This window comes from Vigna unguiculata, chromosome 2, assembly GCF_004118075.2.
Source record: "Vigna unguiculata cultivar IT97K-499-35 chromosome 2, ASM411807v1, whole genome shotgun sequence".
NCBI classification, from domain to species: domain Eukaryota; kingdom Viridiplantae; phylum Streptophyta; class Magnoliopsida; order Fabales; family Fabaceae; genus Vigna; species Vigna unguiculata.
Genome location: NC_040280.1, coordinates 33806764 through 33828282, shown reverse-complemented (window position 1 = coordinate 33828282; position 21519 = coordinate 33806764). Strand labels below are relative to the sequence as shown.

At 32.5% G+C, this 21519-nt stretch overlaps 1 protein-coding gene across 3 annotated transcripts; it reads left to right on the top strand.

The window, feature by feature from the left end:
- Nucleotides 1-1578: 1578 nt before the first annotated feature.
- On the top strand, nt 1579-17429 carry LOC114173022 (tetratricopeptide repeat protein SKI3). 3 transcript variants are annotated; one of them, XM_028057213.1, is made up of 22 exons: nt 1579-1723; nt 1813-1893; nt 1975-2178; nt 2304-2426; nt 2687-2770; nt 2890-2940; nt 3024-3116; nt 3814-3954; nt 4062-4142; nt 4307-4554; nt 4624-4795; nt 6284-6399; nt 6520-6580; nt 6834-6899; nt 6998-7210; nt 7292-7343; nt 7707-8080; nt 8175-8266; nt 13056-13298; nt 13581-14224; nt 14644-14847; nt 16896-17429. In XM_028057213.1, the coding sequence occupies exons 1-22, from the start codon at nt 1694-1696 to the stop codon at nt 17075-17077; spliced, it is 3555 nt and encodes a 1184-aa protein (XP_027913014.1). In that variant the 5' UTR covers nt 1579-1693; the 3' UTR covers nt 17078-17429. The 3 variants fall into 3 exon arrangements, with proteins under 3 accessions (XP_027913014.1, XP_027913015.1, XP_027913016.1); XM_028057214.1 differs by having other exon boundaries at nt 6523-6580; nt 16896-17312; XM_028057215.1 differs by lacking the exons at nt 1579-1723; nt 1813-1893; nt 1975-2178 and having other exon boundaries at nt 2366-2426; nt 2882-2940; nt 16896-17312.
- The last annotated feature ends 4090 nt before the right edge of the window (nt 17430-21519 follow it).

The following is a 21519-nucleotide window of genomic DNA, read 5'->3' as shown; positions in this document are numbered from 1 at the left end:
ATCACACCATTGTCATCACAGAGAAGCTGCAGTCTATCATCTAATATTGGAACAACTTCAACAAAGAACCATAATTTATTCTCTCCAACATACTCGAGCCCTTTTATCACACTTAAAACAACATAGTAGCTCCATATGTTTGGGTTGAAGGATAAAGTAGTACTTTCCCCATATTCGTACCACAACTTCCCATCACTTAATAATTTACCTCCATGGTGAAAAACCACCTCAAATTCCTCATCCATCACACAAACACATATACAAATAGATACATAAACCTATATATTAATCAAATACCTACAAAAAAAATAAAAAACATATATTAAATACAAACCACACTGAAACAGACACTCCAACAACACTTTAAACACATGGACCACAACACAAAAGCATTTACACATGGTGGGCCAACAGAACCATATTTAAACACCTTCAACCTATAATCAATATTGTAGGTCCCCTAAAACACACATGCCCCTAACCAATATTTTGGTTCCCCAAAACACAAACACCACAACATGCATCAAACAATTTATTCAGAAATTAACATGCTATAGAGAGAAACTCACCTTCTCCGCCCTTCTATTTAAACGAACACGCGATTCAGATGAAGGAACACCTCGATTGCACTTGGATTCCAACAGCTTCTCCCCCTTGTCTTCTCTTCGCAGAAAACCCTAAGTCGTTTACGTTTCCCCCAAATCAAATTTTTGCCCCTTTCTTATTCTGCCAATTCCTTAATTAACTTATTCAACAAATATAATATTTAACACATCATTATTTCTGATCAAGCCATGTGAGTAAAAAATAACATATCAACATGCCTAGTCAATGTTCACTTAACACTCACTAACGTCGTTAACGATTATGGTCAAATTTTTGCTATTTTTCAAAATTAAAGACTCGATTGACTCAAATAAAAATTGGGAGACCTACTTAATATTTCGCTACAATTGATTATTCATAATTTACCTTTTATAATATAACTATTTATTTATTATATAATGATTATCTATTATTTGTATACTTTTTTATAAAACTATTATAAGTGTTATTTTTTCTTTTCATTCGTAAATAATAATTTTTCTCTATTTATTTCAATTTGTATATCAACTATTATTATAATATCAGGAATATATATATATATATATATATATATATATATATATATATATATATATATATAAAAGTTATCTTTTTACCCATATTGTTGTTTATTTTATTAGGTTATCAATGGGTTGTTTTTTAGTCAATTAATATTTTAAATTTTTTCATATTTTTTATTTTGTCACATGTCTTTAAAGATGTTATTTACATTTTTATCTATAATTTATATTTATATATAATTAAATATATTTTAAGCCTTGGAAAAATTTAAGAACTTCCAATCATCGGAAGAATTGTTGTAATATATTGAATATATCCTCATAAATAATTTTTGTTAAATATAACTAATTATTTGGAGATATATCGTTATAATTTATATATATATATATATATATATATATATATATATATATATATATATATTAATGAAACGAAATCAGAAGAGAAGAGGGAAAAATATTTAAGCCAAAATTATTTAATAGGTAGTGCGAAGTGGAAACGGTGCTCTTCAGTATTGCTTACATCTGGGGCGAAGTCGAGCACCAGCAGTGTGGCAAGAACGGTACCAAGACAGGACTTGGGTCCCATGGATTCCGAAACACCCACACCACCCAAGGTGTGTTCTTAGCTTTTCTATTTCATCAATCTTCGTCATATCATCGGTTTCGGTCACATACTCTCAGTTTCTTTTTTTTTTCCCCTCAGACTCAGGAGGAAGAAGGGGTGGAACATCTATTTCAGCGCTTGCAGGAGTCCTCGGATGACGCCTCCATACACTTTGATATTGTAATGCATTCCTCTTGCCCTTTTGTTTATTCCCTCTGCCGCACTTTCAAGTTATTTTTGTTGTTATAAACTATGATTCAGGGTGTGTTCTTGTGGGAAAAAGGAGAAGAAGGGAAGGAAAAAGCGGCTGAACATTTTATCCAATCGGCCAAATTAAACCCTAAGAATGGAATATCTTTCAAATATCTAGGTCATTATTACGCCAACGTTTCCCTTGATACCCAGAGAGCTATTAAGTGTTACCAACGAGCAGTTGTTCTCAATCCCGATGATTCTGAGTCTGGGGTAAGTTTCGTAGTTTCTAGTCTGCTCCATTTGAAAGGTTCAATAATCAACATTGTAGAAAAATGAAGTGATGATTTTCCTTTCGTTCACTTAACTCTGATTTTCATTTTTTTTTTTCACATCAGGAAGTTCTGTGCAATTTACTTGACCAAGGTGGAAATGATAGTTTAGAGGTGGTCGTATGCCGGGAAGCTTCTGAAATGTCACCGAGAGCTTTCTGGGCTTTTCGAAGATTGGGTTTCTTGCAGGTTTTTCTTTCTTTCGATTTCTTCTACTTTTCAAGAATTTATTAAGGCAGCTTTCGCCTTTTCTGTATACCACACTATTCTGTATTCTGTAGACTCGCCTAACAACTGCATTCTACATATTTTTCCTACAAAGCCAGATCAAACAATTTAATTTGCAAAATAAAATTCTTTTGACATCTGTCTATATCCTCAACAAACCTCTCTTTAATTAACTCAGGCTGAGACTGACCATTTATTAATTTTTATTCAATAATTTACAGGTTCACAAAAAGAAATGGTGTGAAGCTGTACAGAGTCTTCAACATGCCCTCAGAGGCTATCCTACATGTGCTAATTTGTGGGAGGTAATTTTCAGCAGTCTTTTCTTTCATTAAATTTGCCGTTCCCTATATTTTTCTTATAAATATTTGTAAATTTTATTAGGCTTTGGGCCTTTTTTGATAAGTATTTAAAAGTTTTTTAGGCCCTGGGTCTTGCTTATCAGCGGCTAGGCAGGTTTACTGCAGCTATAAAGGTACCACTTTGCTTGGATTTCTTTTAAATCATCTGGAAGATTGATCCCCCAATTGCTGTTTTTGTTTATGGGCTATCCATCAGTCTTATGGCCGTGCGATTGAGTTGGATGATACCATGGTTTTTGCTTTGGTTGAAAGTGGAAATATCTTTATGACTCTTGGTTCATTTAGCAAGGTACGCTAAGCTAATCACTAATCACTAGTCATTATCCTGTTGCCTTTCCCGATCAGACTTTGTTGTTTTCAGTGGTTGAAAGTGGAAATATCTTTATCACATTTGGTTCATAGCTTGTTCCTCCTTTTCATTCTGTTATTAAGCGCTATGATTCAACATAACATCAAAGGAGAGTTAGACTGGAAAATGTAGGCTATTTGTTTTCATTATAGAGAATTCTCATACAAATAGTGAAATACAATCTGGTTTCATCCTTGAGAAATAGTTACGTATTTTTTCCTTGCACTTTTCTGTTAAAGTCATTTATAACTGTCATTTGTTAGACATCTATAACTGACCTCTTGGTTGATATTCTGCAATATATATAGGCATTGTAACAGAAGTTCCTCATTTGTGAAAATTTTTCCTTTGATACAAGCTAATGGATGGATTCTAGGGCCTTTAGTTAGCATTATCTGGTTGGACTTTGAATTTAGTATATTTATTTTTTTTCTGGTGGTTATGGCTGGACTTATGTGTAGTTCTTTTATAATTTATCAATTATAGCACCTAGGAAATGCAGAAGATAGTCTCTAACCCATACTTGACAAATATTAAAGTGTACTGTATCTAACAAATGTGTGATGAAGTTGTTCTATTAGTGTTCAGCTGTTACTATTTATTGATGATATGTTAAACTGAGTCTTTCTACGTGAAGGGAGTTGAACAATTTCGACAAGCTTTGGAGATTTCACCACAGTGCGTGCCTGCACAATATGGACTTGCTTTGGGGCTGCTTGGTTTGGCAAAAGACTGCATCAATCTAGGAGCATATAGATGGGGGGCTTCACTGTTAGAGGTTTCTCTCTTCAATTTTTTGTTTTTGATATTTGTTGTGTTGTTTCTTATTAAGTTAGACAGTTCCATTTTTACAACATTTAGGAAACATCGTTGAACTGACTGCAGGAAGCATCTGAGGTTGCAAGGGCAAGTGCTTATTTTTTCAGAAACTTCTCATGTATTTGGAAACTACTTGCTGATATTCAGGTATTATTTACTTTTTCAGTCCTGAAAAGCTTTTATTGATTTTTTTTTTCTATAGGTAGTTTTTGTTGAAGTGGTGCAGTAAATACTTGACAATATGTATGGTGACATGGATTTTTCTTCACTTGATGTATTATTCAATTTTATCTTATTTTGGACTGTTGCAGCTTGCATATGCTAGATGCTATCCCTGGATTGATGATGTTCTAGAATTGGAATCTAATAAGGAAGCTTTCAGTGTTTCTATAAATTCTTGGAGGAGGACCTGTTTTTTTGCTGCAAGAGATGCCAAATTTTCATACCAACGAGCCTTGCATTTGTCTCCATGGCAAGCAAACATTTATGCTGACATTGCTGTAACTTCCGATCTTATAAATTCACTAGACAAATGTTACAAGCAAGACATAAATGCACGGTACGTTCTATGCAATCAAATGACCTTGACTATAGTGCTCCCCTCCCCTTAACTTAGTTGTCAAAGCAGGCAGATTGCAAAGAGGATGTCAATGGGAGCATTGCTACTTGAAGGTGACAATTATGAGTTCTGGCTGGCGTTGGGATGTTTGTCTGATCATAACGCGCTAAATCAGCATGCCTTGATCAGAGCATTGCAATTGAATGTATCTCTAGCTGTTGCTTGGGGATACCTTGGGAAGGTATTGTTAGATGTCATCAACAAACATTAACAACCTGACTTGATAATTTCCATTGTCCTTAGTTGTTGGTCCTACAATATAATTACTTTTCTTAGTTGGTATGACAGAAAAGAGAAGGATACTTAATAATTATAATTGATTTCCAGTACTGATAGGAAACAATTGGGATTAGTTGTTGTCAGAATGGCAAAACAAAAGTTTTAGAAAATGAAAATAAATTTAGAACACTTTTGATGAACAAAAATTCTTGCTAATGCCATCCCTTTTCCTATCAATGTCTTATGACCCCCCTCCTCTTTTCCTGCCTTCTTTCATGTTCAACCTCATCCCTTTTTTTCTTTCTGCACTATTTGCCACATATGTAGGTGATTACAAAATAGATTTACTTTGCACTCAATGCTTCTTACTTGAGGGATTGATTCCTTGCTACCGCACCCATTTCTCTCCTAGGTGTAATATGACCTAGTGTCACAATGCTCTAACTCCTCTCTGCCCACCAAAAAAATGAAATTATACACATGAAAATGTGAGTGGCTCCACTCTTTGCTAAATCTTATGTGTGAGTGGCTCCACTCTTTGCTAAATCTTATGTGTGAGTGGCATACCTGGCAATGAAACAAAGCATTGTTGTTTGTGCAGTGTTACTTTAGTCTGTCCTCATTGTATCATGGCAAATTGAATCTCTGTCAATGGTTGTAGTTGATGAATATCAAGCTTCCGTTCCATAAGGATGACGTGATTGCCTATTAGTCTAAGATATAAGACCTGGCTTAGCTTTATTCTCGTGACATCCAAAACAGTGTCCCAAGCACCTGAACTCTAAAGTCTAAAGGGCTTGGGTGGCCTCACCTGATGTCCCTGCTGTTGATTCAATGATAAGTGCTATAAATGTTCCAGTCTTCTTTTAGAGTCAACTCCTTCCTTTTGTTTGTTATTATGGTCAAAAGCTCATTTTGTGTTTGTTGTAATTATAGAAATAAGACTAAAAACTTTTATAATCAGGAATATCTTTCTTATATCTATTATTAGGAACATTTTTTACATATTCCCGTATCATATCTTTATTACTAGGGTATACAAAATCTCTTTTATTTATTGTATTGATTTCATTTTCTGAATATGAATAAAACACTTACAACCATTTCAGCTCAACGACTTTCTATTTTGTAGAGTTTAACACTGTGTACTCGCTCTCAGTTCACCTTGGTGATTAAATAGAGTCAGTTTTCCCCAACCCAATATTGAGCTTCTAATACGTATTGTTTCCACCAAAACTGTCAAATGCATAACATCATGAATTTCTTTTCTTGTTTTTGCCGTAATTACATTCTTTAAGTTGAAACCTATATCTTTTTTAGTGAAGGATGAATAACATCATGGAAATCTTTGTACCTTTCGTACATATTGTGATGCACAACATCATATGATAGACATTGAGACTGTTCTTGGTGCAATTTTCTTAGCTTGTGTTCGTCTTAATGTGTTCAGCTATATCGTAAAGCTGATGAAAAGCAATTGGCAAGACAAATGTTTGATCGTGCTAGAAGTATTGATCCTGGCCTTGCATTGCCATGGGCAAGCATGTCAGTCGAGTCTTGTATGAGGTATATTTCCTATTTCATATATTTTTTTGTATCATCATGTAGTAATAGCATGTTAAATTTAGTTTAAACTATATGTAAATTAGTTTACCGATTTTCTAACCATATGTCGTCTTTGTACAGTAGGGAGCTTGAATCAGATGAGGCATTTGAGAGTTGTTCACGGGCTGTGCAGATAATGCCTGTAATTTACTAATTCCTATTAGTTAACATGAAATGTATTGATATTCATACATACATCCATACACCAACATATAGTCCTGTTATTAGGATTTGGTGTATATTTGTCATTGATGTTGTAGTTGAATGTGAGAATGTTTGTGGTACATATCTAGGATGGAAAAGAAGAAATTATCAGATACATTATTTTAGCCCTAATTTTTTCTCTGGTATGTGTTGGATTGTTGCAATAATTTTTTTTTTCAATTACTATGCAGTTAGCTGAATTCCAACTTGGGCTCACTAAGCTTGCTTTGTTGAGTGGACATCTCTCATCTTCACAGGTTAGATTATATTGAAGATTGGTGACTTTCTGTGGTGGTGCTTCTTTTGAAGACACTGCCTACATTGAAATTCATGTCAATGCTGTTACTCATCACAGGTTTTTGGAGCCATTCAGCAGGCTGTGCAGCATTCTCCTCACTATCCTGAATCCCATAATTTGTATGGGCTGGTTTGTGAGGCTCGAAATGATTATAAGTCTGCTGCTACATTTTATAGGTTAGCACGACATGCATTTAACATTGGCTCATGGAATATTCAAAACACACATATGAGGGACATATCAATCAATTTGGCCAGATCGCTTTCTAAGGTGAACTATACTAAAGATCTCTCAATCTTGTGTCTCTGAAAACCCTAAGTGATATTCACTAATGTTTTCTATTTGATACAGGCAGGGAATGCGGCTGATGCTTTGCAGGAATGTGAAAATTTGAATAAAGAAGGTTTAGATCTAGATTTTGCAATTTACCTGTTAGGGTTCTTCAATTTAATTGTTTTATATATCATACAACTATTGGGTTTGAATGTTAACTAACTCTTGCCAAAATTAATTTCATTCATGATATCTTTGCTAACTTTTTTCTCTTCATAATTAATAAGAATGATTTACGAAGTGAATCAAAGCTGTGTTAGATTGAACTGTGCCAAATGTAAATAATGTGATTTGGGGATGTTTTGTGTAGGTTTTAGTCTATATTTATTTATTTACCTTTTTTTCTTTGTGAAGGATGTTTTGAGAGAGAGTGGCGTGAAAATTTATTTGAATTTTCATTTTTTTTTGACACCATTGTATGATATATTTTTAGGGGCACTTGATGAAGAAGGTTTACAAGTATATGCTTTCTCTTTGTGGCAACTTGGTAAAAATGATTTGGCTCTCACGGTAGCCAGAAGCCTTGCTGTAACTCTGTCTTCTATGCAAAGGACTTCTGTGGCAACATCCATTTGTTTCATTTGTAGATTAGTATATTACATTTGTGGACTGGATGCCGTTATCACTAGCATTGTGAAAATGCCAAAGGATCTATTGCAAAGTTCAAAAGTTAGTTTTGTCATGTCAGCTATCCATGCTCTTGATGGACAAAATCGTCTTGAATTTGTTGTCACTGGTAGCCGATATTTCCTCAAATATTATGAAGAAATTGCTGGGATGCACCTTTTAATAGCACTAAGTAAACTGGTATCTTTTTGCCTCTTAATTTTGATTCTTCCTGTTTCCTTACTCAACCATCAAGAAGATAACATGGAAAAATGTCATTGTATGGTTTGGACAGGTGAAAAATGAGTCTGATAGCCTTGACATTCGGAGTGGAGTTGCTCATCTGAAAAAAGCTATGCACATGTTCCCTAACTACAGTTTGATAAGGTAGATTTTTGTAACGAAGACTAGTATTCAAATAGAATTTTTATTTCAGTTTCACTGAATTTTAGTATGGTTCGTGATAGTAGGTTAGAGTTAGAAAAGAAGGTTAAGATTAATGAACTGAAAATATACTGATAGGATGTAAGTAGTAAAATCCCATAACATACCAAATTTGGCCAAGTAATAGCCCTATCCCACTAGTAATAATGCTAGAATCGTCATACACCATCCTTTTTATAATTAGGTACTTGTAAGTTCCATTTTTTATTATGTTCTGGATATAGCAACTGATATAAGCAACCTAGGAGTTGACTAAGCTACTGGCACATGTGGAGAACAAAATTATATACTATTATTCCCCCTTCAGGCTCTAAGTGCTTCGAAACTGAGAAACTAGGCACTGGGTTTATCTCTTAGGTCATAGAATAATGTATGGAAAATGGCTTAGTGGGTATATATGATTGATGATCTTGAGATGGAACATGAAATACCCCCAGTAACTTATCCAGAACCTTCTCCCGTAACAAATGTATAGGTCCATGTGTTTGGTCCTGGAATGTGGAATAAGATTGTGACTCAAAGCCATGAAGCTGAGGTTGTCATAACAAATCATAGGAGTTCAAACATGCACTCTAAGGTAGTGTTTGGACCAACTATTTTTTGGCTTGTTTTCTCCTTAAAAGGAAAAGACGGGCCAAACATTCCGTTGAGAAGAGAGAAACTAAGAAGGAATATGATGAACTGTGTTTAGCCAACAACGAAGCTATTCAATTCACGAGACAAAACATACTTATGTAGCATTTTTGACATTCAAGAGGCCAATGTTGAAGAGCAACCATGGCTATGAATAAGCTAATAAAGGCCATCTTTGCGATTTAAGAAAAAATTTCATCGTAGTCCTAACCCAAAAATTTGTGTATAACTGAACAAAACTCAGCCACATAAGCTTTTTCAAACAAAACTAAGTTAGCCCCTTACTGATGCAGCATAGAGGTCAATCTAGGTCAGTCCAAGGAATGCTGGTGCAATGAGTTCATTGATTGTATTAAAATGAAGATTTTAGGGATTTTCAAATTCAAATGCAGTGACAAATAAAAACTAAAAGCTGGAAAAATTTAAAATGCAAGGACCATAATGAAATGAAAGCTGTAAAGTTATAATCAAAAGTTCAACTAAAATGGGAATGTTAACAGAGATTGTGACATTGAAATGGAAGTTGCAAAGGGAACTAGAATGGAGCAGTTAGGAATTAAAGACAAGTAAAATGCAGTAAACTTAGTGTATTAATGATTGCAACAACAAAACAGAATTTGACTAAAAAGAGAAATGTGCAACGAGCAAAATATGGAAGATGAACATTACTAAAACCAGAAGATTAAAATGCAGAACTGGAATGTAAATTGCCGTGCAGATTAAATCAAATAAAGTGGGAACTTTTTGATTGAGTCCCTAATGTTAGATTTTTCTAATTAGGTGATATGGCAGTTAACTAGGTGATGTGACTGTTTCCTTATCTTTTCACCTTGTTTAGTTATTGCTACGTGTAACTTTATAATTTGGTTTATAATTTTATAACTTTCTAACTTTATAGTTTTATCATTTTATAATTCTATAATTTTATAACCCAGGATCAATAATTCCTTAACCTCCCAATGCCCGACCACCTTTCTATTGCTAGAGAACCGCTAAAGATGTTTCCAGAAAGGTGAGGGGTCTTCAATGATGTCGTCAAGGGGGTCAACTGCAAGAGAAACCGTACGTGCACAATGCAATTCTCTTTTATATTCAAAACCTCCAAAACACTGTCGCATTCCCCACCTTCCAGTGCCAAAAATTCTATGAGGGAATTGAACATGAGCTTCAAGCTTCGCAACAAATTGTAGAACATGAAGGTGGGGACCGAATTGGAAAGTTGGTTCAACAAGCGAAAGCACCTGAAACTTCGACATGGTTCCTATAGCAAGAGAAAGATGTTCGACAACAATGCTATCCTCTATGGTGAGGTGCACTAGAGAAGAACAACAAATGATATTGCAAATTTTGCAACATTCTCATGCAGCCAAGTGTATCTCCAGTGAATCTGTTGTAGGATCCATTGTTGTAGAGGTCTAGGAAACATAGGAGGAGTTGGCACTAGCAGAGAGTCATCTGGTGGACAATGGGGAACTTGTCGACGATACACTTGAAGAGTCTGTGGAGGTGTGGGATCTAGAGGTACACTAGACACAACAAGAGGATTATATATAACTGGGATAATGACTTCGTCACATGGAAGCACATCAATAGAAAGATTGAACTTAAAGTAAAAAGAAAACTTGGTGAAGGTGACATCTTTTGAAATTAAATAATGGTTAAGAGAAGGAGAGAAACAATTGTGAACAAAGTATGTGGAACAAGTTGTTGCATCTTGGCAAGGCTAGGATATCCCAACTTAGCAAGGATGAGAGAGGGAGAATCCAATATCGATCCAACATGTGTAGATGTCTGCATATAATAAATATAGACCATGAGACTCATATTTGGTGTCAATCATCCGACCGAAACTCCAGTCTTGTAAACAAACAAAATATTTGGTAAAAGAGATAATACAATCAAGAGAGTGGGTGAGCCGAGTTAGGGATAATAAGTTAAATGGAGACCCTAGAACATTAATAATATTATTGATAGATAGAGAAGGAAGAAGACAAATAGTACCAACACTGTGTGAGGAGGCCCTAGAGCCATTGACCATGGTAACAAAACGTAAATAACTTGAAGTGGACAGAAAAGAAGAGAAAAAAAAATTATTGTCAGTAATGTGATCTTTGGCACCGGAGTCTAGAGCCCAGTGTCAAGATAGTTGGAGTGAGTGAGACTAGCAAATGATGTACCAATGTGTGCAATAGAAGCATGAAACTAGAGTTCTGACGATCCTTATATCATTGGAGAAATTCCTTGAAGATATCAAGTTGTCCTTCAGATGAAGTGAGACCCAAGTCAGATGGTTGCAAGGGAGCAAATTGAGGAGGATGACCATGTAAGGCATTACATCAGTCAATTCTATGATTGAGCTTGTGACAATGTTCACACTTGTGATTCCCTTTGTCTAGCTTGCAAAGGTGATTGCAATCATCACACTAAGATAGCAATGTGAAAGAGTCATTAAAGGTGATTGAAGAAAGTATTTTAGAGGTTGATTTACTGACACACGCAATAGGGTGGATAGGTGGAAATAAAGGTAGGCACAACTAGGGACCCCAAGATCTTATCACGGACACGTGAATAATCATCAGGAGGTTCATGTAAAGCCAACTATATGAAGAACTTTGATTGTTACTCTTGTTTTTGAGAAGGAATGGAGGCTATAATTTATTGAAGTCATCAAGAAGAGTATGAATTTTACCCAAATATTCAATCACTATACCAAGGTGTATTAGACATTGTTAATAGAGGAAAGAGAGAGAATGAATTATTAACTGAACTATGTTATTATCATCACTCACTTTGAACCACGTATAGATTGTCTATTTATAGGAGTAGTTTTCTGTTAAGTATATAACGGAAGTTACATAAAAAAGAAAGAGTTGTACAATAATAAGAAATCTACATTTGTACAATGCAAAGGTAACCTGTACAAGTTAACATTAGGTAACTATAGTAGTATACTAACAAGGTGTTTGTGAGCAACAATGTTTAGGATATTTTGACAAACAACATAAAGACGTTGATTATCATTGATGTACAATTATTTGGCCTGGTTCCCAAACTTCTGAACATGTCTCATAAGCATGAAATAGTTGTTTCAGTGATGAATGACTAGTAAACTTGAGTACAATGCATAATTAAGCATCAATTTTCAACCAACATGAAAGCTCATTTTCACCAATGGTGGCTGCACTCTAATTAAAATGAACAACATAACCCTAACTCTTAAGTCAAAGTCTAATGTCTAATGCCTAAATATCATAATTAATTCTATATAATTTTTCAACCGATAGATGCACTTGACATAATTATTATAGATGGATGGTAGACATAGAGATAGTAGCAGCAAAAGAGGCCATAGATAATTGTAGAGAGAGAAAATAGTTACCAAGAAAGAAAGAACCAACCCTAAAAAGGTTGAGAAAATTCCAATGAACTCCGATCAAAATGGTACAAAACCAGAAAGAGGATTTAGAGAGAAGTTTGATCCAGGTGGTCACCATTGTAGAGGTGGCAGGATTCGTTGGCGTGCTTAATGGAAAGTGGTGGCAGTGGCGATGAGAGTTGGGTTGGTGCTTGCTGGTGCATTGAAGCTCTGATCACCAACTGGTGTCGCTGGACCAAACGACAGCAGTGGCAGGATCACATTGGGTGGTGGCAGCATAGTGGCTTGAAAAAAACAAAAAAACTACGAGCAATGCTAGAAATTGAAAGGAACAATTTTTGGAAAAAAAATTAGCATTGGTGAATGGTGGGTTCACTGGAGAGCCTAAAAATAAACCTAACTCTAGATATATAAAAGAGGGACATACATAAGCTGAATCCCTAATATGTGTAGAGCAAATAGGATTATGCATTTATAAATAAGAAAATACAAAAGAGATGGGCCTAGGCCCATTACATCTAACAACTTGTAAATTAGCTACAGAAAGAAATATATCAAGTTACTCTTTCATACTTTTAAAATCCAATAAACATACCCTTCTCGGTATTTGGAAATGAGTTGTCATTCCTTTTTCTTTGCCCTAATTTTTCAATAATGTCAGTCCCGTCTTGCTAGCTTTGCTGTTGCTGACATCCTTTCTATTGTACATTTTTCTGGGAGCAGGAACCTTCTTGGCTACCTCTTGGTAACCAGTAAAGAGTTAAACAATTATCATGTGGCAACGAGATGCTGTAAACTGGACCATCTTGATCTTTCTGATAAAAAAGGTTTCAAATCAGCTGCTGATATCCATGGTGCAGGAGCTGTTGCTTGCTATACCACTTGCAACAGCAGTCCAAAGTCCACTTTTCCAACTTGTGCAAAACAGTGTTCTAATCATCCTGGAGCTATCAGATACCTGCAGAAGTACTTCTTTTATTTTCTTTTATGCCCCATAATTGCCCTGGAAAATTTGATTTTTTAATATTCCTTTTTAAATTCTCATATATGTTTATGCTATAACTTTTTGTTTAGCTTTATGTGTGTAAAATATGTATTTCTTGTGGTCAAATTGAGTACAAGAATTATAGTTTTTTGTTCTTGGGTGTAAATCTGAGAGAATGTAAACAATCTGGTGGCTCTATTTAAGGTATCCTGCACATTATCCTTGGCCATGACTAATCATGTTACAGTATCTCAAAATTGCAGGTGCTTTCATCAGAAACCATGGAATCATGATGCCCGCTACTTGCTTGTTCTTAACTATCTTCAGAGGGCACGTGAACAGAGATTTCCTCAGCATCTTTGTGGCATACTAAATCGTTTAACTCATGCAGCTCTTTCAAATGAATTGTATAGTGGGACAGGATTGTTGTTCCAATATAGATACTTTCAACTTCTACTTTGTGCTTCTGAGGTCAGTTTACAATGTGGGAATCATATGACCTGTATCACCCACGCAAAAACAGCTTCCGAACTTGTGCTTCCTGATGATTATTTATTCTTTGCACATCTACTATTATGCCGTGTGTATGCCATGAAAGGTGATCTTCCAAGTTTTCAAAAGGAATATATGTTGTGTTTGGAGCTCAAGACAGATTATCACATCGGTTGGATCTGTCTCAAACTTATGGAATGTCGATATGAGCTGCAAATATATTCAAATGACACAGACTTGAACTTTGAAGAATGTGTGAAGAGAAGTGGAAAGTTGTGTGATATGTGGATGGCAGCATATAACCTAGTGAGAAGCATGATTTCCTTCCAGAAGAGGGATTTATTCTCAGCAGAGGAGTTCATGAAACAGGCTTGTTCATTAGCGGGTTTCGAGAGTTGCCTCTTTCTATGTCATGGTAAATATTTGTTTTGGGCAAGGAGCTTCATTTAACTAACTTTATATACACACACGCACACAAAAAGGCTGAGATTCAATCCCATACATTTAGATATTAGAATCAATCTACTTATAGTAATTATGGAAGGATGGCAGAATTTTCTGAATTACATATATGGATAATTTTCCTAATTATATCAAAAATCTCAATAACATTTAACACAATATCTCAACAACATCAATTTGAATAAGTAATATCTCCTATTATTATTAAAATTACTACGACTACGACTACTATTATTATATATGCCTTTATAGATACTGCTAGTTGAAGCTAGTTGTCTCTTCTTGATCCTTTTTACCCTCGTCTCTTCCTGGAATGCATCAAGATGGATCTTTAGTTCATGTCCATCCACTCATATTGTTCTTTTTATGCAGGTGTCATCTGTATGGAACTTGTCCGGCAGTGCAATGGCTCTCAATTCCTATCAGAGGCTGTAAAGAGTCTTAGCCGAGTTCATGAACTTTCACTTACTCCCTTACCTTTTGTTTCAGTACTAGTCGCACAAGCAGAAGGAAGCCTTGGTTCTAAAGAGAGGTGGAATGGAAACCTTCACCTTGAATGGTATAATTGGCCATCAGGTATGATTTCTGCTGTGTGTCTGTGTGCCCACATCCTTTATAACTAGGGGTGCTCGGGGAAGGAATAACTAGAGATGTAAATGTTGTTAAGTTTCTATTGAAGTATTCCACATATACAATCTTTTCTTAAATAAAATGACAGTCACTCTCAATGTGTTTGTTCCTTTTATGAAAGACAAGATTATAGATAATATGGAGAGCAACTTGATTGCAACATATAAGTGTCATTTGAGTGACATCTTTGAACTGCAATTCTTAAGTAATTGTTTAAACCATAGCTCTATATTATGCTTTTGCACTAGATCATGGCACAACACTATGTTTCTTGCTTTTCCAAGAAGTCAAGTTACCTCTAATGGAAACAAAATATTCGAACGTAGATCTTTTATCAGAAGGAGATCCTGCCCAATTAACATCTAAATAGCAGACAACATCTTCTATCAAAATGGAGGATTGAGATAATGAAGAATAATGAAGAAAATATGGGCTAAGCTCCTATACACATAATATTGTAACTAACTTAAAATATTCCAACTAACAATATCTAACAATTATCAATATCATTCAATCTTCCTATTTTCAATGAAAAGCATCCTCAGCATCCGCAACAATTTTCATCATTAGAAGCATACAGTTCAAAATCTTTCAATTCCCAACTAGATGATACTTCAATGTAAAGCTTCTTCACTTGCAATCTTTAAACAATTGTTACATTTGACTTTTCTACAATTGCCCTAAATATTTCTCCCATTTTTCCACCCACTATCTGATCTATTGTGTTGAGAAATTTTACTATATTGCAATGCCATCAGTTGAATTCGATCCAGTCCCCCTTCCAGACATACATTATTGTGAAACAACAGAAGAATTAGTGAGTTCAAATTTCAATTTCAACAAATAGAAAACAAGATTAGTATCATCAAATTGAGGGTAGTGAAAAATCAGAACAGATATGAACGGAAGCATGTAAATTTGACTAGAAAGCTGGAAAATTCTAAGTTGTAAAAATATAGGACAGTAAATGACGATCAAACATGTTAGAATAAATAGAATTTATTTTGAAGGTGCTGTCTGCTTTCTGCTGCACTTAGTTTCTAGATATATTTTTTCAGTTTCTCTTCTCTTCCCTCTCATACATTGTATCTGGTGTATCTAAATTACCATAAATGTGAGATCCTAAGAGAGGGAAATTTAACTCTTTAAAAATTCATTTTAATTCCTTTGTATTATCTTCAACTAAGCATAAGTGAGAGGTGGCCAACTCAAAAGAATGGAGTTGTCAACAATGATCGAATTGTGCGCAGAGCAGAGAGGAGAAACTGTGTCCAGTGAACTTAAAAGTGAGTTTTCAACATGAGAGTAACTTGAACTGCAAACATAAATAGAAGAAAAACTGAGAACACTGCCATCACGAGGAACACCAACTGTTGTGAAGAGAGGTGGTGATAAGAAATCACAATGTTGCGGGGAAAATTAGCGAAGGGAAGAATTACTATGCTCACTAGTAGCCGTTGGAGCCTGATGCCAAATGTAGGAGATGTTTGATCCCCATTTTTTCTTTTGTTTTTACAACCAAAAACGACAAGGTCGGCCTCGATTTAATTACAGAAGTTGCAGCTGAACTTGCCCACTCAGACCTGAACTCCCTAGTTAGTTAGTCAACACAATTCTGAAAGTGTTACACGAATTCAAGACTGTCAGCGTGTCGATTCAAACCAAGGTTCTAAGATGCAAAATAGTACGAGTTTAAATTACGATTTTAATGACCATGATTATCATTGCATTGTGTATAGAGAAAATTTTGGGTGATTATTTTTCTAAACTTGTCCGATTGAATCAAACCATTATCTGATAAGGCAAGGTGGAGTTAGATTGCTTTTATATTCAACAGTTGTCCCCTAGCGGATTAGTAGATTCAAATACTGTATTTACAATTGGAGTTTGTTCATATTCATTGGTTGCTGTATTTAAGATTGGTGTTTGTTGGTATCCATTGATTGCTATACTTTTTGTGTATGTACTGTCTAGTTTCTGTTACTTTTTCGCAGAAATGAGGCCTGCTGAACTCTACTTTCAAATGCATTTGCTTGCAAGGGAGTTGAAAGTCGGGCCAAATTTTACATCTAGCATGGAGTCCAGTCAGAGTCCTCTGAGATGGGTTATTCGAGCAATTCACACGAACCCTTCTTGTATGCGATATTGGAGGGTTTTACAGAAGCTTATGGAATAGGCCTGCAATATGAAGCGACAGATTCAAGGACTACGGTGTCGAATCGAATTTTGGCAGTGTTCAATTACTATTGAATTTGGCGGTGTCCAAGAGGAGTACTTAAGCAAGTCGTTTTTTCTAATATTGTAAGTGGAAATATGAAATACTTAGTTCATAGACAAAAGTTGTAAGTGAAAATATGGGATACTTGGTTCATAAATGGAACCGTTTGGTACTAGAAAGAATAGGAATGAGTAAAAAGCGTGATTTATGTATTTCGGAAGGGAGAAAATCAACGGGTGAGGAGGATGCTAATGTAGTAATAAACTTGATTATACTAAAACAATAACAATGCACGTAGATTACTTGTCAACGACTGGTGAAAGTTGAAACTATTAGTGACAGGGTACTTCGTATTTTATTTATTTCCTAGATTTTTAAAGAAATATTTTAAATAAATTTAAGTTTGAATTCATAAATGCTTTATTTTTATTGAAACATTTTTTATTAGTAATTAATCTATTGAATTTAATTGTTTTATCTTCATTTGGCTTTAAAAGTTATTTCCTAAAGTAGTTTTATGCAACTGGGCGATCAAATTTTGTTTCAAAATCCAGAATTTTGAAATTTGTTTTTAACAAGTATTTTAAAAAGGTTTAAATATACATTTGGTTTCTATTTTTGTTGTGTTCAATTGTATCTTTATTTTTGTCAAATTTTTAGTTTTTTTACTAATAGTATTTAAATAGTTAAAGTTTTTGAACCTTACATGTCATGTGTTAGTTTCTGAATTTTTTAAATTTTTAAAAATTTTTGTAAGTTTTTTAATTTTAAAAAAATTGTTCATGTGTTATAATTGTGTCATGTATTAATGTTAGTATCATGTGTCAGTTTATGGTTGTGTTTTTTCTTTTTTCAATTTAGACCATGTATTCTTTATTTTTGTTCAATTTAATTCATATATTCGTTATTTTTGTTCAATTTAATTCATATATTTGTTATTTTTGTTCATTTTCGTTCCAGTTTTAGTTAAAATAAATCAATTTTGTCTCTTTCAAATTGACACCAAATTTAATATCTTTTATAAAAATTATACTAATATTTTTTTAATTACTTTTTAACATTAATTATATATTGAATGAAATTCTTATATTTAATTGTTAAATAAAATAAAATTATTTAAAATATTATTATAATATAATTATTAAATGTTTTGTTCTAATATTTATATTTTAAAATTGATATTTAAAAATATTTCAAATTATAAATATTTTAGAAAAATAAACTAATATTTATAAAATGAACATATAAATATAAAATATTTTAGATTTTAATATCTAAAATGCAATAAAAATATTAAATATTTTATATTTAAATGTTAATTTTACAAATGGAAACGGATATATATCACCAATATTAATATGTGGTATAATTGTGATTTAATATGAACAATTTTTTAAAATTAAATTTTTTAAAAGAAATTATGAGTTGATATGTAACTTGTACGATTCAAAAACATAACAAAAACAAAAAATTTAATTAAACAAAACAAAAATTAAATTAAACAAGCATAACTAGAAATCAAATATATATTTAAACCGACAAATTAAGAACTGCACCTTCCGGTCTATCCGAAAAAACTCAAATACCCTCATCTTTGCATCACACCATCACTTTTGTTTGTTGTCGTCGCTGTTACTGTTCTTGTACCACTGTTGCAGATCACCGTTGTTGCAGAGAAAAAAGATGAGAGGGAGAACGTGACACTTGAAGAAGAGAGAATGTTAAAAATAATATGAAAAATATATTTTAATTCATTTTTTTACCCATTTTTAACTCTGACAAATTATTTTTTGGGCACATTTTATGCAGAGTATTTCCAAAAACTCGTTTCAGAAAGTATTATATGTGTTTCAGAAGGTTTGTTCCGAAAAATATTATTTCAAAATGTATTTTATTTTATGCCTTTTGGATATTTTATTTTAGAAATCTTGTTCCGATTTTTTTTTCCCACTCCCGTAAAGCTTGTTTTGAAAAGTGTTCAAAATATGTAATTTCATATACACTTCTATGTTGTGTTTGGATTCACTAAAATACTCTTCACGCAGATGATGCGAAACATATCTGGATAAGTTGATCTACAGCAAAGTATGAGTGCTGATTTATGGTGACCTTCCAATTTTAGTACTCCATACCGAAGAGATATGTAAGAAAAGATGTCATCTTAAATTTATGTGATTTTCAATGTCATTTAACCTATCACAGTTAACTTTTACTTATTTGTTTTCACTGTGCATAAAAACATGTAACTGTGCCGGTATGAATAATAATAATAATAATAATAATAATAATAATAATAATAATAATAATAATAATAATAATAATAATAATAATAATAATATTACAACTAATAACAACTTTCTTTAATAAATTGTAATAATAATATAATAATAATAAAAAAATAATATAATTAGAAATAAAATAAAATTTTCTAATTTAAAATAACAATTTCAATTTATTTTAACATTATTTCTCTTATCAAAAATTAAATTTACATTACATTTATTGTGAAAGATAAAATTATAATCATACAATTTCATCTATTAAAAAAATTAAATAATTATTATCAATCATATTATACACAAATTTTCAGAAACTTTCCACTCACATCCACTTAAGTCATAATATATTATCACGATATATTTTTCTTAATCCAAACAATTTCATCTTCACTTACAAATCAACTCAAATCAATGCAAAATCATTATCCCAAATCTACACTTCAATCCAAACAAAGCATTACATATAGTAAAATGACCATTTTCAAAATTTGAATCGGTGTGCGAAGGAAGTCTGGAGCTGTAGGATGTAAAGGTTGAGAAATATGTTCCTAGCAAACCAAGAGTTGATGAGTTTATTCTTTGTGCACCTTCATAATTTTATCTTATGTTATGTTTGAATTTGCATGAGTATTCTTCGTGCAGATGAAACGTGAGTTGCAGACGTGTTTGCTTTCACTGATTTGCACTGATTTGAGAGGACGGATTTGCACATGAGTTACATATTTTAGCACTCTCCAAAATAAGAGAAAGGCAAAGAAAGACAACTCATCACGTTAAAATTACTTTATTGTCCCTGTGTTTAAGAATTTAATTTACTTATATTTCTTACTTTCTTTTATATATATATATATATATATATATTATATTAATTATACATATATATATATATATATTTAATTATTATTTTTTTAAATATTAATAATAATTATTATTATTATCATAAATATTATAATAATTAGTATTATATATAATAATAATAATATTATTATTCAAATTAATATGTTTTGCAAATTAATTAATTATATAAAATAAAATAAATTTAAATAAATGTGGAGATATAAATTAAATAGTTTATATTATAAATTATTTTAAATTATCATCGAGAATAATAATAATTTATTTTAAGTTATTAATGATAATATCAATAAATCATATTTTTATAATTTTAAATAACATTTTTAATTTTATTTTAATATCATTTCTTCTATTTACATTGAAGGGTAAAATGGTAATCATATAATTTACTTTATTAAAAATTATAATTTATTAAATTTTATCAATCATATCATACACAAATTTTTATAAACTTTTCACTCATATCTACTCAAGTCATACCATTTTTCCTTAATCCAAACAATCCCAACTTTTCTTACGAATCAACCTAAATTAACAATTAACGTAAATCTACTCCCCCAAATCCACACCCCAATCCAAACACAACATTAATGTGTGAGATTCTATAAATTATATCAATTAGAAAAATATAAGATTAAATATTTTAAGTAAAAGATAAAATGATTTATTAGATATAATTTAAAAGATTTATTTTATTTTAAAAATATTATGATAATAAATAAAATGATTTATTAGTTATTTAATTCAGAAGATTTATTTTAAAAATATAATGATATATAATTAAAATAGTATTTTAATAAAATATTTTAAATATAATATATAATTAAAAATATTATAAGTGTAATGGGTAACGTCTCTCAATTTCTAGTAAGTTTGTTTGCCACAGTTTCAACCTGAGTTATTTACTCAACTACTTCTTCTATCTCCTTCATCTTCATGCACCTTAGCTCTCTCCTGAGTGTTTGAAGCCACATTTGTTTCACTCGGTAATCCCCATTATATGCCTTCTCCAATATATCTTACACACTTCTTTTGAAGATTTGACATTTGTAATCTTCTCAAAGTCGGACTTGTCCAAAACTTATGTACAAAGTTGTCATGTCATTCACATGTGTTTCTTTCAACACTAAGACTGACCATCTAACTCTTTTTGGTTGTATTTTATATAATTTTATTATATAAAATTAATATTCCCTATTTTGTTATTATTATGGATTAACATTAATCAATAAATTAAATAATTTGTTAATATTAATTATATTGCAC

Coding starts and splice junctions, on each gene's coding strand:
- LOC114173022 (XM_028057213.1), top strand. CDS start 1,694: ATGGATTCCGAAACACCCACACCACCCAAG. Junction 6,581..6,833: donor GGGCTGTGCAGATAATGCCT/GTAATTTACTAA, acceptor ATTACTATGCAG/TTAGCTGAATTCCAACTTGG. Junction 7,344..7,706: donor TGAAAATTTGAATAAAGAAG/GTTTAGATCTAG, acceptor ATATATTTTTAG/GGGCACTTGATGAAGAAGGT.